The 24,609-nt window shown below is 38.3% G+C and overlaps 1 protein-coding gene across 1 annotated transcript; it reads right to left on the bottom strand.

Annotated features, from left to right (window-relative positions):
* Positions 1 to 18,053: 18,053 nt before the first annotated feature.
* LOC149166236 (uncharacterized) lies at positions 18,054 to 21,344 on the bottom strand. The gene has a single exon (XM_089432498.1). It carries the CDS (start codon positions 21,232 to 21,234, stop codon positions 18,334 to 18,336), a length of 2,901 nt encoding a protein of 966 aa, XP_089288624.1. The 5' UTR covers positions 21,235 to 21,344; the 3' UTR covers positions 18,054 to 18,333.
* Positions 21,345 to 24,609: the final 3,265 nt, after the last annotated feature.

The following is a 24,609-nucleotide window of genomic DNA, read 5'->3' as shown; positions in this document are numbered from 1 at the left end:
CAAAAAGTGTAGGCCAATAGTAACCCGCTCTCAGTACTTTGTTGGCCGTGGTCTTCCAATACAAGTGGCCCCCACAATCTCCTTTGTGGAAGTCATTTATTACCTCTTTAGACTCATCTTTAGTCAGACAGTTCAGCAACACACCTCCAGGATCCTTCCAATAAAGTGTGTTGTCCATAATAAAATATTTAGAAGCCTTCAGCTTCAAGGACCTACTCTTAGCCTTAGACATGCCTGAAGGGGGATTTAGATGTTGCAAAACATAAATAATATCATAATATCATGGAGATGATAAAAAGATATCAGATACCTGAATGAGATCTACTTCTTCTTGGTTGTCAAACAATGCTACTACAAGGTTGACATCTAGAGCATGGAGATTTGACTGAGCCATGAGCTTGGATAAGCCTTGACCGTTGATCAGCTTGGTAGGCTTGATCTCAAGGTCATATTCTAATAAAGCTTCTATCCACCTACCTCTTCTACCTTCTAGGTCATTCTGCATGAGAACTTCTTTTACTGCTGCATTAGGCACATAAGCAAGAGTATGCGAATGTAAAATGTAAACTCTGAAATATTTCACCGCTTTTACCAAAGCCAAAGCCTGTTTCTCTATGATGTTGTACTTAAGGGCTGCATCCCTGATATTGCGACTGAAAAATGATATTGGTAGCTCAGTTTTATCCCTTTTCTGCATCAATACTACTGCCATGGTATGCTCAGAAGCAAAAGAAAATATTATGAAATCAATGGAGTAATTGGGACAGATTAAAATAGGGGCAGTGGTCAAGGCAAGCTTTACTGCATGAAAGGACTTGCGGGCTTCTTCGGACCACTTCACATCATTATCCTTTTTCAACATATTTGTCATCTCTCTAAGATGTTCAGCCAAATTAGGAATAAATATGCATAAGAAATTCATCTTACCATTGAATGCTTGGATTTCTTTCTTACTGCAAGGGAATTCAATTTGTTGAATGGCTTCTACCCATGAAGGGTCAATCTGTATGTCGTCCTTTGAGATGATGTGGCTGAGAAGTTTGCCTTCCTCCATAGCAAATAAACTTTTCTTTGGGTTGAGAGAGATTCCGAACTTTCTGCATCTTTAGAAAATAACTCTTAAATGATGCAAATGCTCATCATCTGAATGTGAAAATACTGTCACATCATCTAAATATACAACCAAGAAAACATATTTTTCATTGGCAAAGGCTATGTCCATGGCACGTTGAAAAGTGGCCCCTGCATTTTTGAGACTGAATGGCATTTTTGCATATTTGAATGTGCCCCAAGGTGTGGTAAATGTTGTCTTGTCCTGATCATCCTTGTGCACTAAAATCTAATTGTAACCAGAGTAGCCATCCAGTAGTGACATCTGGGAAGTGCCAACAACTCTCTGAAGGATATGGTCCATTTTGGGAAGTGGATAATTATCTTTCAGAGATACTTTGTTTAAGTTTCTGAAGTCTATGCAGAGCCTTATTTCCCCAGTCTTCTTTCTCGCCAGAACTAGATTTGATATCCAATCGGAAAATTTGATAGGAACAATGATGCTTGCCTTGAAAAGTCTGTTAATTTCTTTCTCTATGGATGGAAACAACCTTGGGTTAATCCTTCTTAGCTTTTGTCTAAAGGGCTTTTGATCAGGTTTAATTGGGATAGTATGCTGAATTATTTTCTTGTCATACTTCTTTAAGTCTGCATAATCCCACACAAAAACATCAGAAAATTCAGACAATAAATGAATATATTTCTCTTTTACCTCTGGAGATAATGATTTGGACGGCTTGATCATTTTTTATTTTTATGTTGTGCCGATGTTCACGTCTTCGACACCTTTCTCTGTAGGAAGCAAAGTGGGCTTCCTTGCTACATCATCTTGATCAAACAAGTCCTCTAAAGGTATAAGACCTTTCAGAATATTTTTGTCCTTCATTTGTAGTATATCAACTTGAGCTGCCTCGATGACTTGATCATCCTTGTTGTAAACTTCATCCATGGAAAATTTCTCAAACTCTCCTTCACTCCGAAGAAAGTTATTTACCTACTTTTCATCCCAGAATACTTGCCAATATCGCAAGTTTTCAGGAACAGAGGGCCGATGCTTTACATGAATCTCAAATTTCCTGTTTGAAAAGATGGGGATTTTGAAATTGGTTGCAGTTGTAGCCAATGAATCTGCCATAAGATTCTGACTCCTTGGTACAACTGAAAGTGTATATTCAGGAAACATTCTCAAAATATCTAAAACAACATTTCTATATTGTCTCATTCGCAGATGGTGAGCTTGATATTCACCTTTAACTTGCTTGATCACAATTTCTAAATCACCATACACAGAAATTCTTCGTGCACCCAATTTTTTCAAGATCTTTACACCCGTGATCAGCACTTCGTACTCTGCCTCATTGTTAGTGCAATCAAAAGCTAACTTGTATGAGCATAATCTAACATTTTGGGGGACCTCAGCTTGCTGATGATGTGGACTTCGAATCCAAATGCCAATGTCTGCCCCATCTTTTTCAAGAGCACCATCAAATTCCATGGTCCAAATACCATGCTCCTCTTCCAAGGGGTGTAAAATTGGTTTCTTTTTTGGCTCAACTTTCTAAAATTTCTCTTCATGCTTTTCTGAATTTTCCATTAGCTTTTCTGATGAACTTGGTAGATTTTCTTTTCCCTGATCTAAAACTGTTCTTATACAATCAGAAATTTCTGGTACATCTTTTATTTCTACAAGCTGATTGTCTAAATCATTCAATCCACTATCATTATATAAAATAAATGATTCTAAATCTGTATGTACAACATTTATAAGATGATTATTCAGCGTCTCCTTGCTAATTATGATGAATTTCATTTTGGTTTCTCGGTACAATTTCCTCAATTGCCCGAAAACAGGGATGGTGGCATAGGAGAAGTTTAACTGTAGTGTGGCTCTTAGTTTCGCTCCCCAAGACCTTGACAATAACATACCAAACCATGGTGGTATATTAGCTACCACCACATCCATTAAGACATTCTTTGTCAAGATTTGGTCTAGGGATACTACCAAATCTTTGATTAGACCAAGACAATGGACCTTACCAAAATCAAAAGAGTACAAGTCATGGTATTCACAAGTTATATCTAGACCCAAATTTTCCATGATGGCCTTGGGCATTAAATTATGGGAGGCTCCAGAGTCAAGCATGGAGTTATGAAGAATGTACTGGTGGATTCTTAAACTCGGGTAAAATGGAGGAACCTCACTATCTTCTGACTGACCATCTATGGCTGGACCAAACATTAATTCAAGCTAGTTATCTTCAACATTAACCATGTCAGACAAAGGATCAACTTTCAGCATTTTAACTATATCAGACTTGTAATGGCTATTTTTTACTAGTTTAGTAAGAGGGATTGACACTTTCAACTTTGAAATTTCAGTTTCTAGATTGAATGAACCAGATTTATCTACCTCTCTTTGGATGATGTCTCTCTTCTTGACATGATCTCCTGATGTATGATCCTTCTTCTGACTGTCATGTTCCTTTTTTGGATTGCTTGTAGATGGCTGATTTACTTTGTTTTGGTTAGCTGTTGCCAACTCTTTACCTTTACTTTGATTACCTTGAGGATTTGTCTTATCTTGGGTATCCTTTTGCTGCGATGTCCTTTTTTGAATAGGAGTGATCGGGACATCCCTATTTCTCAAGGAATATTACTTCTGCTGAGATCTAAGTGCATTCAAGTATTCTCTTTGATAATCATCTGATTGGGTTTCCAATGCACAGTGATTCGCTAGTATCTAGTCCTCATCTTTGGGTTCTTCTATCTTCTCGACATACTCTTCATTTTCAGTCAAGAAAATGGGATGGTAATCTTCCCTAAAGAAGTGGTTTTCCTCGACAATCAGGCCTATTTCATCATCTAATTCTCCTTGAGAATAATTATGTTTCAAGGGTGTCCGAATTTGCTACTGAGATGTTGATGCCTTAGGAGTTCTCTGCTCTCTTTTCTTTATCCTGTATTGAGGCTACTATTGGTTTCTGAAATTTGGATTTCTGACTTGTGGCTCCATCTGTCTATCTGAATTTATCATTTGGTCAACCATTCTCTCCATGGTTCGATCAGTGTGTCTAGTTTAAGATTGGTGGAATAATAAGGTTCCTCTTTAATTGTTAATTTCTTCTCTAGTTTCTCATGTTTTAGCTGAGACTTTTTAATCAACAAATTTTCTTCCATGCTCACTGCATTATTCTGCATTTCTTCCAAATTTCTAAGATCTCTTTCCTGTAGTTGATAAGCCATCTCTGGATCAAAGGCATCCGGATAATGTTGAAGTTCCAAATCAGGTGGAGGTTTCATGTTATCTGGAATGGAATTGTAGATCTGATTGAACCTTATAGTAAAAATCCTGAACGTCTCGTTCGAATTCCTTTTTAGTGTATTGTATTCCACCAAGATATGCAATTGTTTTTTATTTTCCTGCCACCTCGCTAAGAACAACTCATTTAGCCTATGAGGAGTATCAATGGAGCGAGATGCCAAACCACGGAACCATTTTTCACATATCCAGAAAAACTTTGAGCCATTAGTCTTATTTTGGCATCATATTCACCAAACTCCTCTAAATCAATGAAATCAACCATTTTGTCAATATGTTGTTGTGTTGTGATTCTCAGACTGCCATCAAAAGGAGGAAGTATTTAGCCATAGGTCTGAGGTAAAGCTGCCAATTGACCAAGTAATACTAAGGGAGCAAATCTCGCCATGACTACTGGGGGAGGGTGTACAGGAACTACAATGGGTTGTGTTGGCTAGGATGAAGATGGAGGTATGGATACAGATGTTTTTGGAGGTGCAGTAGAGGGTATGGAAAAAGATAAGCTTTCAAGATGATACTGGATATAGGCTTTTTCTGCAATAATTTGCAATTGATCAACTAGGCTTTGAAGTTTATCAAAATTAGACAAAAGCTCGTGCTCAAGTTTTGAAAACTGGGATATCGCAGTCGTTTGATTAAACAAAGATTTTGAGGTGGGTAAGTATGAATCAAACTTTATGGGATCAAACACTATCTCTGTAAGAAAAGACTCAGATTTTGAACGAAATAGGGATAACTTGAATTTAATATCAAAATGAATATCCTCAACACTTATTATCTGATCTGGCAGAGAGGTAGTTCTTTCCAATTTTTTTATTTCAGTCTCGGGGAAAGGGATTTTAGGTTTTCTCAACAATCTTTCAGGATCATCAACAGGAGAAGGATGGTTTGGGTTAGGGTTTGACCTGGAATATCTTTTCGGAGCCAGAATCTTAACAGGGTCAAAAACTATGTGAGGTAAAAGACTTCAGACTTGAGCGGAATAAAGAGAGCTTCAAACTTCACAACAAAGGAATGTCTTTAAGAGAAAATTTTAAACAAGTAACAATCAAGAGCTACTAATGGAATGAGGTTTGATTGAACTTGTGATATTTAAACTTCTTCTATTTTCGAACAAGCTCTGAAAATATGAGAATGAATCAGCTAGATCAGGATTTGGGTTTTGATCTTGTTTGTCTCCTTGAAGCCATCTCAACAATCTTGACACTACAATTATGGAATCATCCTTTGCGAAACTTATTCCTATCATCCAAGGGACCAAATTCCAATGAAACCTTATCGTACACCCGCAAAAATGAATATTCCGTTCCCCGGAAATGGCGCCAATATGCTATCACTCCTCTGGATCTCCAAGGCTGAGGAAGAGTCCAGCTAAGGTAACCACGGACAAACCTTTTGACTTGGTAGCCAGCCCTACCAAGCCGAAGAGGGCTCTCTCAAAAAAATCACAGCCAAGAGGGCTGGATGGATTAGGATTTTAGGCTAGGTATAAAGTGCAGAGGGTTTTTTTGATTTTATTTGATTGGGTTATCGTTGGATGAGGATATTAGGTCAAAAAACTATGTTAGGGAAAATAAGATATGATTGCAAGCATTCAAAGGGGAAAGGTAGGCAGGAGGCTTAACACTTAAAAGGTGATTTGGTGAGATGGTTTAAGACTGATGAAGAGTTAGGAAGAGCATAGGAGATGTATTCTTCCTAAACTGAAGAAAATGGACAAATTATGATAACTTTCCCAAAACAGAGCATGAGAAAACAAGATTCTGCCTATCAACTTGAAAATTATCATATAACATACATGAAATGGTTTATGAACTTAAAAAACTTTCATACAAATTATAACAGAGAAGAAACAATGCTAAACATTCATACCACATGTATCCCAAAGAAATCGTTGCAACTCATCTATTAAAACTGGCCAAAATCTGATACAATAGTGTCTTTGATCACTAGTACAACATCCAACTGAGTCCAACCTCTGAAAAGAGTGAAGAAAGGGAAGATATAGACATCAAAACAACCTTCTCTCATCCTCAGGGGTCAAATCCCTAAGTTGAGGAAGAGATCCACAAAAGTCTGAACTGATACCTAGAGTGTAGGGAGCTCTAAGTGACTCCTCCCTAATTACATTGAAACTGATTCATTTGACTTGATGAAGTCTATTTACCTAATGTATTTACCCCTACGTAATAGTAAAAGACCATAATTACATTTACAATATCAATTACATCAGTAAAAAGTTGATTTCCAAGGATGAAAAGCAAATCTAGAGAAAAATAGTGAAAAATCAGGCAAATTGTCATGTGTGCCATCTTTCTATCAAGTGCACCTTCACAGTGTCATGTGCGCCCTCCATCTTGCAGGCTACTTTTGACTGCCTTCCTAGTGTCCAAATTGAGCCCACGATAGCTCATTGGAAAGCTTGTCCTGTATAGTTTCCAAATATGCATTTAGTTTCCAAAATGGGTTTGATTTAACCCTCCAAAAGTTTATTCGCCCAAGACTGGTCTTGTGCACAGCGCCTAGGTCAAAATTGAGGCAGAAACATGATTTTTTTCTTTTTATTTGCCCTTTTAACCTGCTAGTTTTGCAAACTAAGGCTGGAAACATCATTTTCTTAGATGTATTTGTCATTATGCATCCATTGGTGGTCTCCATTTTCTCAAAATATGTCCCAAAAAAGTGCATAGCACCTAGGGCGCTGGGCGTTTGACCATGCTGCTGATATAAAATTGCCTAAAAAATCACAGAAAATACAAAATTTGCAAAAATGAGCCAAGAGGCTTCAAAATTGGTAAAGTATCTGATGTTGGTGTGGCTAATATTGGAGTGAAGCCTCTGCAAATATATCAAGCTTCTTGTTCTCTTCTTGGTGAGTTAGGGCTTCAATTTTTTCCTTTGTAGCCTTGAGCTTTGCCCTTGCATTTCTTTCTATGTTGGCATAGTGTTTTGCCATCTTCCTTTGAATGTCATTTTGATGATTAGCCTTGTCTAGGAGCTTCTCTAAATTCTGATTGACCTTATCAAGCCAATGCTCCTAGTTCTCATTAATCAAGATGGAAAACTGCTCATTCCATGTGAGCTCATTTGCAAGCTCAGCTTCCTTTTGTTTCTCTAGTTCTAGAGCTCTTTTCAGCCCTCTAGTCCTAGGTCTGCTTTTTGGTTCTTGCTCTTCTTCAAGTTCACCATACCTATCATAGGCCTCATCAAGCAATGCCTTGGCTTTCATCCCTTCTCTTTTTTCCTTGATGAGTTGAATCTCCATGAAATCATGTTTCGCTTGAAGTTGTTGATTTTCTTGCTCATAATATGAAATGATGTATTTTGACCTCTCTAATTTGATTTGGAGCTCCCTAATGAGTGCATCTTTCTATTTGATGACAATGTTAGTGTCCTCATTGTCATCATGCTTACCTAGGTCAACCTAGTCAAAATTGTGCTCTGTCTCATAGGGGTCCTCCTCCTCATGCTGAATATTTGTCTCTGTCATCTTCTCTTTGCCTTTGTGTGCCTGCTTTGTTGGTGAAGAAAGCAAGGCCCTTCCCACAATTTGTGGGGCAAACGCCTACCTATGGCCTCTCTGATAAGTGTGTGCCAATGTGCCCAAATCTACCGTTTTAGGCTTGATGACCTCAACCTTCTCAATCTACTCCGGCTCACTGATCTCATCTCTGCTAGGTGACTCAATATGCTCATGAAATGGTGATGGTGGAGGTGATGGTGATGGTGACTTATCTAATGATGATGAATGATCTATAGGCTGAACTGGAATAATGGAGGTGGAAGGATGAGATGATGAATGGACATTCTAAACATTTTGAATAGATGGATCAGTGAATATGTGATTGGCTATAAAGGTACTCCATGCAATGTTCAGCTCTTTGAGATGATAGAGGACTATGATTTTGATGAGGGAATGATGAAAAAGACTCTTCATTTTATGTTCATACTCCCTTTTCTAGAAAATATAGGCCATGTTATCAATGCTTCGAAAAGGTAGTAGGGTATGTTGAGCATTTTTACCCTATTGAAATGAATTAAGAGCCAGATGTGATAGGAATACTGACTCTAACAGCACGGACAAAAGGAAGTCATCCTTTACTGCGGGTTCATGCTCAAATGCTCGGTCATACTCTTCATGAATGACAACGCAGGTTGGTTGTGAAACATCAACTCTGTCGATGGATTGATCCTTGTTCACAACAGGTGTAGAGTCTGGAACGAAAGAACACAAGACAATGCAATCTGGAGGATCATCAGAACGTAGAGGCGAAGGTTGAGGTAACAAGTGTGTATGACAACCCATGGGATTCCCAACCAAATCTGCGCAGATATTGAAAGTAGTGAGGCTAGGAGGATGTGACAGTTGAACAGGCGTGTGCGCATGTTCTCCCACATCACTTTGTGGTGGTGGAGTTGTTTGATTAGGGGAAGGTGGACAATCACTTGTTATGACGATTGTGTCTGCTTGTGATTGCGCAGCTCCATCACCGAAGTATGCCAAGCGGGCTTTGAACTTCAACTTCATCTTGGGATAGAGTGATTTGGTAAGGCAATATTCAAATCTGTCCATGAGATATTGGAATTTCATCTGACTTTTTGGAGCTTCAAACATGAATAGACGGAAGCGCTACGAAAAATCCATAGGTGATTCATGCAGGACCTTCTGTTGTTTTAACAATTTTTATTAAGTGCTTCAGGTCAAAATGGTGAAAAATAGATTCAATTAAATCACTGAACTGCTTGAATGAGTGAACGGAGTTATGAGGTAGTATGCTACACCATCGCAATGGGTGGTCACAAAGTGTGTGTGTGAGTAGTGAACAGACCTTTGTTTCATTAAAACCTTCCACGTTCTCCATGAGCGCACGAAAGTCATCTAAGTGCTCAGGCCAGGTCACTTTGCCTTCACCATCATACATGATTTGTGATGAGTCATCCCAAAACTCCCTCTCGATGTGAAAGATATGTCCGTTGGACATACATTTCAGAGGGTGAACTATAGAAAACTCCATGATAGATGTGCGAAGATTCAACAAAGATTGTGAGGACTTAGCTTGTCATATGGCCCTCCTTCTAGCGCTAAAATGTTGACGGTGTTAGACCAGCCAACATTCAGGGGATATCCCCGATATGAAGTCCCAACTAGACCTCACACCATTTGGTGTAGGAGTCCCATCCGGTATGATGGACCAGTTTCCATTATCTTAAAAATATGCCTTAGCTCTTGCTTGTCAGCTCGTGAGAGTGGCCTGCTTCGTCTTTGACCAGTGAAGTTCACGTGCTTGGTGAGTGTTAGTGTTACTTGTGTTAAGGTTATTTCACCGTAGAGGGAGAGGGTGGAGGTGAGTCTCCAGTCAAAAGGAAAGAGTCCCAACTCTGTTAAAGACACACAACACACAGGACATGCGTAGCTTCTGACGGAGCAGTCCACACAGATGTGGAAGTCACAAACACACAATGAAGGGATAGCATGTACAACACCCAACGGAGCAGTCCATGCAAGTGCGACAATCGTTATAACAAGTTTATGGGAAAGGTTCTATCTGATGTCCAGTGAGGCAGCCCACGCAGGCAAGACAACGTTAACAACTTATACAACACATTTTCATAAATATATGTATTAGAGAAACCGAAAGAGTTCAATTATTTAACACAGGTTAAAGACAACACACATTACAAGTATTGAATATTAGTCTTACAAACAATTACAATACATGTGTGAAAACGTGCGGGCCTGTTATCAGGCTTCTGAATTAAGCGAAAGTTCCAAGACACATCAGTACACCATACATCACTAACCCCATGAAAGGGGCGTTGGAACCACTGCTCACTCCTCAAAGAAAATACTACAGACTCTCAAGGATATGCGGGAGGAGCCAAGGTGAAAAGTCCTTTGCATGTACAAATGAGGGGTATTTATAGCCAAGGGTAAAACTAGCCCTTGTGTCTATTCGACTTCCCTCATGATTGTTTGACTTTCATGACCTTTCAACTTTACATGACTCTTCAGATTACATGTGGGTCTCTTGGAATTCCACGTTACATTACATTGATTTACAATAGTGTGGCCGACATGACTCATGACACGACTCGACACAACAGTGCTAGTATGTTCATGTTGTTGCTGGTGTCCATGTTGAGTTGCAATGCTGCTGAGTGATGGATGTTCTCTTGGTGTATCATAGCTTCACCTCCGAATGGCAAGGTGTGTGGAGTCTTCGATGGTCTTGGTGTTCACTTGATGTTGCATGTGCACATCACTCCTTTTCTTGTACTTTGGCATGCTTCACATGTTCGTCCGTTTGTGAAAAAATATGCTCGCATGCATCGTTTGCTCGCAAGAAAATCTCCTCACATGTGTCTTTCGTTCGTCCATTCGCAAAAAAATATCCTCGCATGTGCTCTCCTTGTTTATTACATCCGTCTTTGCGTTATGTCTTGTCCATGTGCCTGTATCTGCAATCACTCATGACGAGACAACATCAAATCCATAAACCTCCTAGTCTACCATAATGCATTGTCATTTGCTTACGGATGTAGGTGATTGGCATAGAGGACAAGACTATGAAACTGCGCAAGCTAGATTTCAAGCTAGGATGTGGACTCCGAGCATTGCCGGTGAAAATTACACAGAAGTCACTAGGACACTGATATGGAAAATCCAGATTAGTACTAACTGTTTGCGGAATCTGGCTCAGCTGGCGGGCAGATCTGTGCAATTTTTTGGAGGAAGCAATGTAGGCAGCAGAGGGGCTTAGAAGCAAAAACTACACAATTCCTCTGAGGAGCTGGCAGCACACTACAGAAGGCTTGCCGGGAAAAAAATCCACATTTTTTTCAGGGGTTTGGCGGCGAGCTGCAGGGGTGCTGTTGTTAAAACTGCACAAACACTGGGAGGTTGGGCTATTACACATCTCATCGAATTTTTTGAGGTGAGTGGGACGCTAGGCTGCTGGACATCCCATCATAGTTTTTGAGATGAGCTGGATGATGGGTTGCTGGTTGACTGCCCATCACAGTTTTTTAGGTGAGCAACACGTCGATTGATTGGGTGGCTGGCTAGAAAAACTGCGCAATTTTTTTAGTGAAGTAGGGATGGACACAAGGTGTCTATCCACATGTCAGTGCAATTTCTTCAATCAACGGAGTGAGCAAGGTCTGCATCTTTTGCGTAATTTTTGGGGGAATGAGTCCCGGGATCACTGCTCGGTCAAACTCTCTAGTTGACCAGTTGGAGGGTTGGTTGCTTCGCTTGCAGGTAGCGCAGATTGAGATGGCTTGCTGAGAAAATTTTGTGTTGTTCTGGTTAACAGTCATTTCAGTGGATTCTAGGATTGCGCAGTGCAAGTTTCCCAAGAGATAGCCTCAAGCTATGTGTAATTCTGGGCAGCAGTACATGTTCACTGAGTGCTGAAACTGCGTAATGCAACTCAGCAAGGGTCCAACTGTTAGAGGGTGATCTGGTCGTCAGAACTTCAGCAAAAATGGCTAAGTGTGTGAATGAGTGAACTTGTGCATACATAATCTTGCGAACACACACTCAACATGACTCGATGACAAGATGCCTGAAACCATCAAGACAACATATACTCAATGTGACTGATCGAAAGTGCGAGCGACAAGCGCAACACTTGTGATGGATCATTGAATGACTGTGACGACGCTTGCGCGACAGTGCATACAACTTCATGTCTAAGTGCAACAGATGTTTACATAGCGAATACAACTTGTACACACGAAGCAGGACCTTGTGCATGACCAGAACATGGCTACAAGTGTGACATTGTGACCAACATGCAAAAAGTTATCTATTGAACGGTCAAGCAAGGAGGGTGCAAAGACTTAACACGAGCCCACAGGGTGAGCCCGAGTGCTTGAAAACATCAAGTAAAAACCCAAGGGAGGCTTCGAAATTGGATGCAGGCCAAAATTTTGTAGGGTGTTGCAGCGACTACAACAAAATCATATCGACCAAAAATATTATATGATCTAGTTTGTTGTTGAATGTTTATTTGTTGTGTTTTTTAGTCAACTTCATCTCAATGAGAGCCTTAGTGTGAATCACTTATCAATTTAGAGGATTGAGGAAATGTAGAAAGATAACAATTTATATGCAACATGGTATATTTGGAAAGCTAATTTAAATTAAAATAAACATGTGTTGCAACATTTTTTTAATGTTTCTAAACAACTCCTACCTTTCGCAAAAGATGTCATTTTTATCACTAAAGTTGTAATGTTGAAAAGATATTTTATACTTATTTAATTCAAAATTATTTATTTATAAATATAATAAACCGTTATATCAACAATATGTTAAAATAATAAATATTTAAACTAAATGACACTAAGCTTACCTTGCTTAACTAATACAAACTGTAGGCAGGTATAAAAACATGAATTCATCCCTAATTCAAATTTATTAAGCATTGAAACATCAAAATAAATTTTGAATGGTAAATCTCTTATTATCAAAAAGATCTGAATTAAGATAAATATTTGTTTCTTTAATTTTTATAATTTTTTTGGACTATTCATAATGTAAATATATGTATTGACCTGATTTGATGTTTCTTCAAATTATACACAGAAGATTTTGAAATATGGTGTCATAAGCTTCATAAATATTGTAAAATTTTGAGTTAAAATTTGACATGAAAAGATCTTATCATTCTTGATACCTATAAACCTAGAATTAAGATGCATACACTTTTTATTATTCGATAGACGAAAATATATAATATTATTTTTATTATTTTAAACATTATAAAAAATTCATATATATATATAAGCTTGGTGGTACATTCCCATTAATTTTCTAACATAAAGAAGGTTACATCCATATGTCTGAAGGTTAGGTGGCCTCAACCTTCCCTGAGGGAAACCAGGTCTGTTGGCCACCTAACCGCAAAATATGTCATCGAGAAACAAAAAATAATAAGTCTATCAAGCCACGCTATATAAGTATGAGAGTCTTTGTTCTTCCTATTTGCTAGATACCTATAAACATTACTACTACTATGCCTAAAAAATTGAAACTACTTCATACAAAACTATAACCAGGGATGCACTGCCATTACTCATCATCAGCTGAATCCACCGGAGCAGGGTCCTTCATAGTGGAACCTGGCAACTCCATGTGGGGAATACAAGGGATGTGCTACTCTATGCGGCTGAAACGACCATTCTGTTGCTGCAATTGAAACTAGATCTTTTGCAACTCTTTGGTGTAATCTGAATGTCCATGGGGGGACAAATGCATATCAAGTGGGAACTGCTCCAAGGCTTTAGCTAGAATTCTCTTCATCATCCAAAATAGGTGGACCGTTTGTTTATATTGATAGGATCTTCCACGGGTGTGGCCAGGGCCATGAATCAAAGTTTTCCATTCTTCTAAATCAATTTTGAATCCCTCCTCAGTCTGTCGTATCTTTTCTTCCCAATCTACGATAAGATGTTTGATTGGATTTGAGCTGCTTGATTGATAAGCCTGAGTGGCTTCCTGAATAATACAGGAGGCTGGTTTGCACCCATGCATAGTCCCCCTAGATGAGCTAGGTTGATTGGTCTGAGAAGGGGAGGCTTTACTCTGTTTCCCACGACCATGACCTCCACGCCCATTCCTTCCTTTACCAGAGGCCCGAACCATATTTCGGCTCCGACTAATCAAATGTTGCCCTGTGACGAGATCTAGAGGTTGACCCAAATAGACAGGGGTTGCTCCGACACAGAAGACCTGTCAAAGAAATTACAACAGAAACTAACCAAATAAGGAACCAGTTCTGAAGCTTGTTGTCAACTAGTAGCCAACACAGCGTAACAAGCCCACTTATACCATTGTTCCACCAGTGCCCACTGATGGGCCTAAACTGACATACAACGTCATCCACAAGCAAAACCTTAGAATTGTCTGGGCGAGTCTCATGTTTTATCGATTCAACCAACAGAACTGTGCATTGAAGAAAGAAAGAACATTTGAGCTGTGAGCTGCCCCTTGACCACAAGCCACATACAACCTTGCACCAAAACCAAATGCAGTATGTTCTGGTTGCAAAAACAGAACTGAATTTCCCATAATTAGGCCTATACTGATAGAAATTGAGCCGAGAGTTTCCCTTTGACCAGGACCCCCCCACATATAGACAACAAAACTAGATATACCATACCCTATCCACTAGGGCTAGACTGACACTAAACATTTCCAACAGAGCTCCCCAAACCACAACCCTATACCAACTAAGGCCAAGCCACTGTTTATAGAAAATCTTGGCCCTGTTCCAAACCCATACAAATTCAGAATACCTAAGAAACAAATAGAATTGGTCAAATACCAAAACCCTTACAATTCTGCAATAATCCAAGCAAGGAGTACACTGACACACAGAGAAGCTTGCCTGTCGAACACTACATGAGCCCTTATGCGACAATCAAATCTCATAAACCAAAGACACTAGAAAATAAAACACTAATCACTCAACACATAACAAAAAGCATACCATGCCATGCTCCAAGAACTTGTGATTCCAATCTTGCCAAACTACCATAGTACCATGTATCCTAGAGACTGGAGGGCAGATACACAGATCATATATTCAGAGGGAGCAAAATTAAGGGTGGGGACATACCAGTGATCGAGTCCGAGACCAGAAGGAGACTAAAACTGTGTTCTCCCAAAACGAACAACCCGAACTAGATCCATAGAGATCGGAGAACGCAAACCAAATTATCTAGCGCAACGGAGGAGGAACTCACCTTAACACTTGTCTTAATGGCTCTGCCACCTTCAGGGTTGGCAATAAAATTTTGCATGTGCATTGCCACCTCTCCAAGTGTTGCATGCATGCAGAGGGTGACCGTAGGTATCTTGGAGATATGCATTAAACTGTTGGCCAAGGCATGCCCATAGGGTCCAACTCAAACCCCGATCGGGGAAAATAAATAAAAAAATTATAATATCAACTTTAGGCTCATGTTTAAAAACCTTAAATTATAAATAAATTTAAAACCCTTAAATTATAAATAAATGTTTAATAACTATAGTGCAAAAAAAACCTTAAACATATAATACATAATGATAAACATCAAGAATTCACTGAAAGCCTCACATAAAGAAACTTAAGGTGTTGTTTCAATTGAAAATCCCATAAGATTCGAAACATTCTGAAAGCCATGTGTAAATATATTAAATGTAATCTACATAGTAATAACAAAGTAAATCCAATTAAGATATTGACATATTAATTGTAAAAATGCTTAAACTGAAAATAGGATATTTTATTTATTAATTATTATTTAGAATCAAAATATTTTTTGTTATAAGTAGAACTTCGGCGTAAATCACATAAAGAGAGACATTTGTCGACGCGACATAAAGAGAGACATTTGTCGAGTGTGGCTCATCGTCAGGACAAGTTGAAGAAACAGATCCAACTTTGCATGAAAATATTTTGTTTTATAACTTTAACGGAACTACATCTTCATACATTAATAAACATATTTATAAAATTCAAAATAAACATTTCCCTCCTCTCACTAAAAAGAGAAATATTAGTACCTATAAATTAAATCAATATAAATGTTTACCATATCAATAAATGAATACATTAATAATTTATTTGAATGGATAAAACAAATACCACATTATCAGGTAGATCCCTACCAATTACTATGTATCTTCGCACATCGGCCCGAGTTGGCAATTTTGAACCATGATGTTTAGGTAAAAAAAATATTTTATAAACTCTACATAAGGGTCATGAGAAATGAACGGACTACCTTATTAATTATTTTACTTTATATATACACTTCCTCGCATTCTTCGGTGAAAGAGTTTTGAGTCTCGGTGAAAGAGTTACACGTATTTTATATATACACCTCCTCATATTCTTCGTATATATTTTTCAGTGAAAGAGTTTTGAGACTCGGTGAAAGAGTTAAACACGTATTTTATATATACACTTCCTCGCATTCTTCACATATATCTTTCGGTGAAAGAGTTCCGAGGCTCGATGAAAGAGTTAAACACGTGCTTTATATATACACTTCCTCACATTCTTCGCATATATTCTTCGGTGAAAGAATTAAACACGTACTTTATATATCTACTTCCTCGCATTCTTCGCATATGTTTTTCGGTGAAAGAGTTCTGAGGCTTGGTGAAAGAGTTAAACACATGCTTTATATATACACTTCCTCGCATTCTTCGCATATATTCTTCAGTGAAAGAGTTTTGAGACTCGGTGAAAGAGTTAAACATGTACTTTATATATACATTTCCTCTACGATTATTTATAATTTTATAAAGTCACGAAAAATTAATGAATTATAAATTTGTTTACATAATTTTACTGGAGTTGGAATCTTAAACTATCTGGACTGGGGTATGAATTCAGGATCAAAATTAAAGTTATTAATGTTTATGTAGATTCGTGCATGGTTTATATGAAAACTTTTTTATTTCATAATTAATTTATGAGGATATTTGGTAATTGGAAGGTTTATTTTTTATTTTTTTAAATAATGAGTTATTTATATATTAATTTTTTTTATTGTATAATTAATTTATGAGGATACTTGTTTTTATAAAAAAAATTGTTATTTTTCTTTTTTTTAAACAGTTTTTAATTTTGATAAATTTATTTAAAAGCTAGTAAAAGTAGTCTAATTAGCTATATTTATTAATAAAAAATTAGAAATTAAAGCCAATATTAAAATTAGATTAAATTTTTTAAATGTTAAATTTGTTAAATGTTAAACATTTACCCGTAGACATCTACTCCTTAGAACCAACATTTACACTTAGACATCTACTCCATACTGGATTGTAGAGCACATACCAGCACAATAATAACCTTACCTTATAGTTTATAAATGAACAATAAAACTATAAACTTCTTTATAATTTATAAATGAAATATAAAATCTTAATCATCTTCATTCTACCACTTTATGTTTGGATAATAAAATGATAAATTTCTTTATAATTTATGAATGAAATCTGAAATCATAATCATCATTCTATTGCTATTTTGAATTCTAAAATCATAATTATCTTGATTCTACTAATGAATTCTTGAAATTATAGCTTTTTTTTATTTGATAATTATCTTTTAAACCATGTATCTATATATCTACCTCTCACTCATTCAGTCACTCTATTTTACTAATTGATTCTTGAAACTATAATTTTCTTCATTCTATATCTATTTTTAAACAAATAAGAAAAATTATCACCCATCTACCCACCCACGTACCTTTCCTTTGAACACCCACCCACGTACCTTTCCTTTGAACATACTTCCTTTCAAAAACTTACACTTTCAATCCAAACTAAACACTGGACAGAGATGGCGCTCGAGACGTAATAACAGGTTACGGACGCTTAATCTTTAATTTCCAATAGCCAAACCAATCTACTAACTTGCTGTGGATTAGCAACAGCCATTAGATTTAGATGATCTCTAAAACAGCCGTGAAATATAAATGTTTTGCAACAGGTTCCTCTTGACCAGAGGGGTTTTCGAAGGGAACATAACGAAAAACTCTGAAAGTGAATCACAGCCGTTGGATAAAAGCGACGTGGATATACCAATGGAATGGAGAAAACTGGTGAACGTGCTAATTCAGTGTTCATAAGGGGTCTAGTATTTATCATCAGCAAAGTTAGACAGAACAATCAGACTCTCGAAAAAAAGGTTATTTGTGTTTGCACGCTGCTGTGGTAGTTGGAATTTGTACTAATATTAAGTCTGACGCTATCGAAGATCGATTCAGATCCTTCGAATAGTCATTCAAAACTTGAAACCCTAATCTACACAGAATACATTATCATCTATCAATAGAAAGGCTGATTACATGCAAATTTGAAGGTAATGTTAAAAGCCCGCACATTGCTGGGATGTCCAGAAATTAAAAACAAAATAAAATCATTATATGACCCTAAAGCGTACCTGAATGGTCGCTTAGTTGAAGAGATCCAAAGTGCCATCAACACACTGATAGTATTTCGTCCTCAATCGCCTGCTGACAGCTAAAATTCCGACCACATTTCCAAAGCCGATTGCAAACCCCATTCCCATTCCAACTTGCCACAAATCCCACCAATGCCCGCTCTCCTCTCCCTGCACTTCCTGGCCGGAATTAGGGGTCTGATCGTTGCATTTTCTTTGAACTTGATGCCCACACAGCTCCGGATTACCCGAGAAAGAAGAGGCCTCGAATGTCAGCAAATGCCGTTGATCTGGAATCATACCTGACAGATTGTTATACGACACGTTTAAATAGCCCAGGGAATCCAGATAAGCTAATGTTGCAGGTATTCTTCCCCATAACTGGTTGTATGATATATCTAAAGCTTCTAAACTTGTCATATTGCCAAAATTGTTTGGAATGTCCCCAGACAGGTGATTGTGCGATAGATTCAAAGAATGTAAACCCCTGAGATATCCCATCTCCTCGGGTATTTGACCACTAAAGCTGTTTGCCGAGAGATCCAGACTAGTGAAAGTCGAAAGGATGTACTTATAGGCCCATATATGAGCCTTCACCATGAGGTTAACTTCTTCTTTGTAGAAATTTGCGTAAACAAGATCAGTGGACTGCGAGATCGAGAAAAATCCATTCCTCAATGTTAATAAATTTGAGAGATGCGGCGGTATCGAGCCTGACAGATGATTCATTGCCAGGTCAAGAATTTGGAGTCTCTGTAGGTAGCTAATCTGGATCGGTATCTCACCTTCTAAATTATTTGACCTGAGAACGAGTATGCGGAGATTTGGAAGATCCGCAATCCATTCAGGGATTCTGCCTGATATGCTATTTCCACTCAAATCCAAAATTTCTAACAGCTTGCAATTTCGCAGGGACGACGGAATTTCCCCACTAAACCTGTTGTTGTTGATGTGCAATACCTGAAGCTTATTCAATTTTCCGAGTTCTACCGGTATCTGTCCTTCCAAATTATTATTGGCTACATTCAGGACCATGAGAGAAGAGCAATTACTGAAACTGGAAGGCAACTGTCCATTGAGCTTATTGTTCGAAAGATCCAGAGCCTCGAGGGACTCTGTTTTCTCACAGATGCAAGCAGGAATCGGCCCCTCCAGTTTATTCGATGCTAAAGATAAGAAATTAGAAAACTGCAACATTGTGCAGATTTCTTGAGGGACTGGACCAGTAATGTCATTAATAGAGAGATCAAGTTCCCGAAGGAAGCCTGCATAGGAACTTCCTGCGGGATTGGGAAGATTGCCATGCAACCGATTGTCCCGTAGCTCTACATGCTTCAAAGAAGTCAACGAGTTATACAGCTGAGGTGGTATCGGCCCTTCCAACTGATTGTGCGAGAGCACTAATGTCTCGAGCTTGGGAAGACTCCACAACCATGAAGGTATTTCTCCTGCGAGGGTGTTATTTGACAGCTGCAGTGTCGTCATAGAACTTTGAGTCTTCAGAAAAAGAGGAAATGCCTGCTCTATTTTACAAACACATAATATCAACACTTGTAAATCAAATGGCGGAGTCCAGTTGGAGTTGATTTTGAAGGCTAATTTGTTACTGGATAGGTCAAGATATTTCAAATTGTTCAGACTGCGGAAATGTGACTCTGAGATTGCTCCGCTCAAATAGTTGTGAGTAAGACTGATATAGGTCAGTTTAGACAACGATCCTAGAGACAATGGGATAGGCCCTGTCAATTTGTTGTAGCCCAGGTCTAATACAGTAAGCGCGCGGAGGAGGCCCAATGACTCTGGAATCGTTCCCTTCAAATTGTTGCTGTGCAGTTGTAGCAGAGACAGAGATGATATATTTCCTATAGAAGATGGTATTGATCCGTACAAACTGTTGTTTGGCATCTGGAAAAACGTTAGGCTCTTCCATTGTCCCTGAAATATCTGGGAAACATTGGCAGATAATTTATTATTTGCCAAGGAAATCCATTCTATGCGAGGCATCTGAGAGAGCTCAGGCGGAAGAGTTCCAGTGAGATTTGCATTGCTCAATTGCAGATCGATCAAACTACTCATATTCACTACCCAAGTAGGGAATTTGGACTGAAAAGTATTTCCATCCAGATGGAGAGTTTCAAGGTATCTAAGCTTCTGCAGGGAACGGGGAATGGAACCCGTCAATCCGCAGTTTGACATTGTAACATTTAAGAGGTGGGCAAGACGACTTACTGATTGTCCCCATGAAGATGATGTTGCGGAGAGATCGACTCCGTTGAGAGAAAGATTTGTCAACGCCGTGAGATTACCAAGCCATGAGAGGTCGGGACTTGTCAACATCGAAGCCGGGGATGAGAGATCGAGTCCTGTCAGGTAAGATAGATTTCCGAGCTGCCATGGAACGGTACCTTCAAATCCAGCTGTGGACAGGTTGAGGTATTTCAAGTTTTTCAGAAGACCCATATCTGTAGGAATAGGTAGGCCAGCAAAATTATTGAAGCTAACATCCAAATGCTCCAACGCCGTCAAGTTAAACAGTGCAGCAGGGCGCAAGATGCCAGTCAAACTGCAATTATGCAAATCGACCGCAACGACACAGCCGGTCCGGCTGTCGCAGGATACACCTTCCCAGTGGCAACAGCTGAAGGAAACATTCCACGAAGCCAAACGTCCCGCAGGATCTTGCAAGCCGCTTTTAAAAGCCAAGAGAGATTGCATATCCCGATTCACACAATCACGGACATTGCCAGAAACGGTTGTGCAAATGCACGACGCAACCACGCAAAAACTGAATATCCGCATGAATAATCCGTTTTGCAGAATACCCATTATCCGCCGTCCTTGTTGCAAGGGTCTAGATTGAACGCTTGATTTTGTCGGCCTGAGAGGCCTCTCGGCTTTGCATATGTTTATCATTCTGATTTATGCAAGAAAGATATTACCTCAACCTATGGAAATCGAAGCTCAGTCAAACACGAATGAAAGACTCATCCGGACTCAATCGAATGAAATCAGTCGACCAACCCACCTCGGTTACTCCATAAAAAGATGCTTGCTATTTTTATATTCAAATAAAAATATTCATGCTCAGAGCAAATTCGTGGCGGGCTGGAATTTGACGTCCTACAGGACGTATTTTCTATTTCAAAACGTATTTGACTTACGGTGTAAATTTCTACACGTCAAACTTGACGTGTCCTATATATCACTGACCCGTCATATTGACGTTTAATTTGGGATTGGAACCGTCCAAATCTATAATACCTAGCACCAACAAAGGTAACGCCAGGTAGGCTACTAATGTTTAATATGTATCTGGTATCTAGTTTTGTTTGCTTCTTTCCCACCTTGGATTCTAGCAAGCGAATTCATTAACATGGCAACCGTAGCAATTGACAAAATTAGGGTACAGTGGTTGCGGTGTGTGTTAACTGTGGATTAAATGGTCACCCTCCAGTCATAACTGCCGCTTAGATGGTTACTTGCACTTGATGACCGAATGCAAGTTGCAACGGGATTAAACTGATAGGTTATAGGTTCTAATTTCCTACTCAACCTTGGAAAGAGGCACAAATTGATTAGCTTTTATCACAGGGGAGCACAAGTTCATGCCTAATCCTGTAGAGCCACCCGTTGATTCTCTCAATCAGGGCGACAATTCTAAGAAGTCACGGTATTTCTTCTTTACGATTCTCATCATTGCGTCTCTATTTCAAAGGATCCTTTTGAGCCTCGGTCATAAGTATGCTCGGTACTAGGTTTCTTGAATAAACAGTAAACATGCCTGAAACGCTGAATGGAAATCACAGTAAACATGCTTGAAATGTCGAATGGAAATCACTTGAAATCTCTGTCTTCGCAATCCTTGGGATGTAGGGAGTCTATTATCAATTCCTTTGGTCTAAGATAGCTCATAATTTGAATTTCCTTTTATCAATTCCTTTGGTCTAAGATATCTTTATTATGATATAAGACGCATAATTTAAATTGTCGTTTATCTTATTGGAACTGAAAGCCTCTAAATTCTTGCTATCTAAGATGTTGTTTACCACGAATAATGTAAATTATTTATTAGTGTGGAGTAAAGGACATGAAGAAATTGATGCAATGCAAGGGGAAATTTACCGAACCTGGAAAGATGGAAAATAATCAAGTCGAGCATTCGTTTGAATAGATAAAGAAATTAAGGGAAAGCAAAGCGTTTGATTCGGCAGCGGATCCCAATTGGCACGGTGGAAACTCCAAAAGATAATCTATTTCTTTGCCAAACAAATGTCAGAATCATGGAATAATTGTAATATAATTAATGGTTGTGTAACCTGGACACTTAAGGTGTGCATCATCATATATGGTTAAGGTGTGCATCACCATATATGGTTGGAAAGTATGGTGGTTTCATTGAGGATATTGGGAGTATTTATGTCTAGGTCACATGTGGATTCAATGTAGATTTTTTTTCCGGGGAAAATAGAGTTCGTAATTTCTATTAAAAAGAAAATAATAGAGATTACATGTTGTAGATGCCAAAGCATATGCAGTAGCGTGGTAAAAAACCACTTACAATACCAATACTTCTGGGAAGTATGCAGATACAGCCCTCAGTCAGGGCCTCCAGAAACAAGGCAAGTAAAGCCCACAGGGGGCATCCAGTGACAGGGTATGTATCCCCAACAGGAGTCAACCCAAACAAACTAATAATAACAGAAAATAAAAACAGTAAAAAACGATAGCTCCATCGAATGGTAAATCAGGAGTAAACCCCTGCCCAAAGAAGCTATAAGAAACAGATACAATGGCTCCAGAGAAGAGCGCTGAAGATCTCCAAAGAAACCATAAGAAAATACCACCAGATACAGCCATTGGAGACGGCACGAATCAGTGCAGAGCAAGACTCCACGCCACAGATCCCTCAACGCATCCCTCAGTGGATTCAATGTAGATGTTACATGTGAAACTTATAAGTTAACTTGGGTAAGGATGTAATTTTGGTTGTAGTGACTCAATTTCTTTTGGCGAAAACGGTTATTTTTTTGGTTTTCCTATAACATTGATTATTAGGTATTAAAAATTGTGATTGGTGTATCTGATGTCTTTCTTGTAATAGAATCTCTTTGGTATAGTTATTACCCAGAGGTTTTAGTGTAGCTCATTTTCTATGTGGTGTCCCATTCTTCTTCTTCTACTAATGGTTGAGAAAAGGTCAAATTAGAAAAATGTATAGTATTTGTTAGGCTTTTGCAGCTCGTTATATTTTCAATATGCTTGTTTCGCATGGAGGTATTTTATAGAAATATTGGTGTTTAGCTTGAAGGTATTTCATCTAAATATTGAGCTTAACATGTTAGTCGACTAATTTCATTATATAGACAATAGTAAAAAGGGACTTGATAAAGAATTTGAGAGTTGATTTGTTTTAAGTATAAAAGTCATTGATGTATAAAAAAAGTCCCTCCTTTATACATCTTACTAGAAACAAAATCAAAATATATATCAATTACTACAACATGTATTATTTTTTTCCCTAAAAAAAATCATTATATTTCATATCGAAATATATGTTGTGTTGACTCTTAGGCCCAAAAAAAAACCTAGTTCATTGGACCATATAATTAAGAAATCAAAACATACTCGACTACCATTAGAGCATATTAATTGTAACAAATAAACCTCATAATGTGTTATATCAAAAGTATGGTTGTATGCTATATCAAAACAAATAAAATTCATACTGTGTTATATCAAAAGTATGGTTGTATGCTATATCGAAACACATGTTAACTTGGGAAAAAATAAGGCACTCTTTCAGGGAGATTAATGAAAATTGAAATGCAGAAATAATTGACACCCACAAATTTGGATAGAACATAAAATGAAAAGCATGAAGAATTCAAAAACGTCATCAAATTTTCATTTGACAAACATAGGGGATTTTAAATTCCAGACCTGATCAGGTTAACGAGATAAGCTGATTTTGACGATTTCCTGCAAACAATCAACCTTACAGGCATTGTAAAGTGTCGTTGTCAAGTGTCATTGTCATGATCGTGCGTTGAAACGAAACCATTCCACAAGTTGGACACGCAATTCAAACCAGTGTTGCAAGTGGGCGGAATCTTGGAAAGCGTGCTGCAAGTGGCAGCTGTCCGTTATCTGTTCGGATTAAGAGGTTTCACTGGTTTACCCACTTCCTAAACTTAAATCGTCCTTACCATAAAATAATGTGTCGTTTAAATCGTCCTTGCCTGTGGGCGGTCCTTCTTCTGTAGTACATGGCGGCGGGATGGATGACCT

Source organism: Pinus tabuliformis, chromosome 5_1 (genome assembly GCF_031772625.1).
Source record: "Pinus tabuliformis cultivar Carrire ecotype Pingquan chromosome 5_1, CPIR1, whole genome shotgun sequence".
Classification (NCBI taxonomy): Eukaryota; Viridiplantae; Streptophyta; class Pinopsida; order Pinales; family Pinaceae; genus Pinus; species Pinus tabuliformis.
Note: the sequence above shows the minus strand (reverse complement) of the source record. Positions and strands in the feature narration are given on the sequence as shown.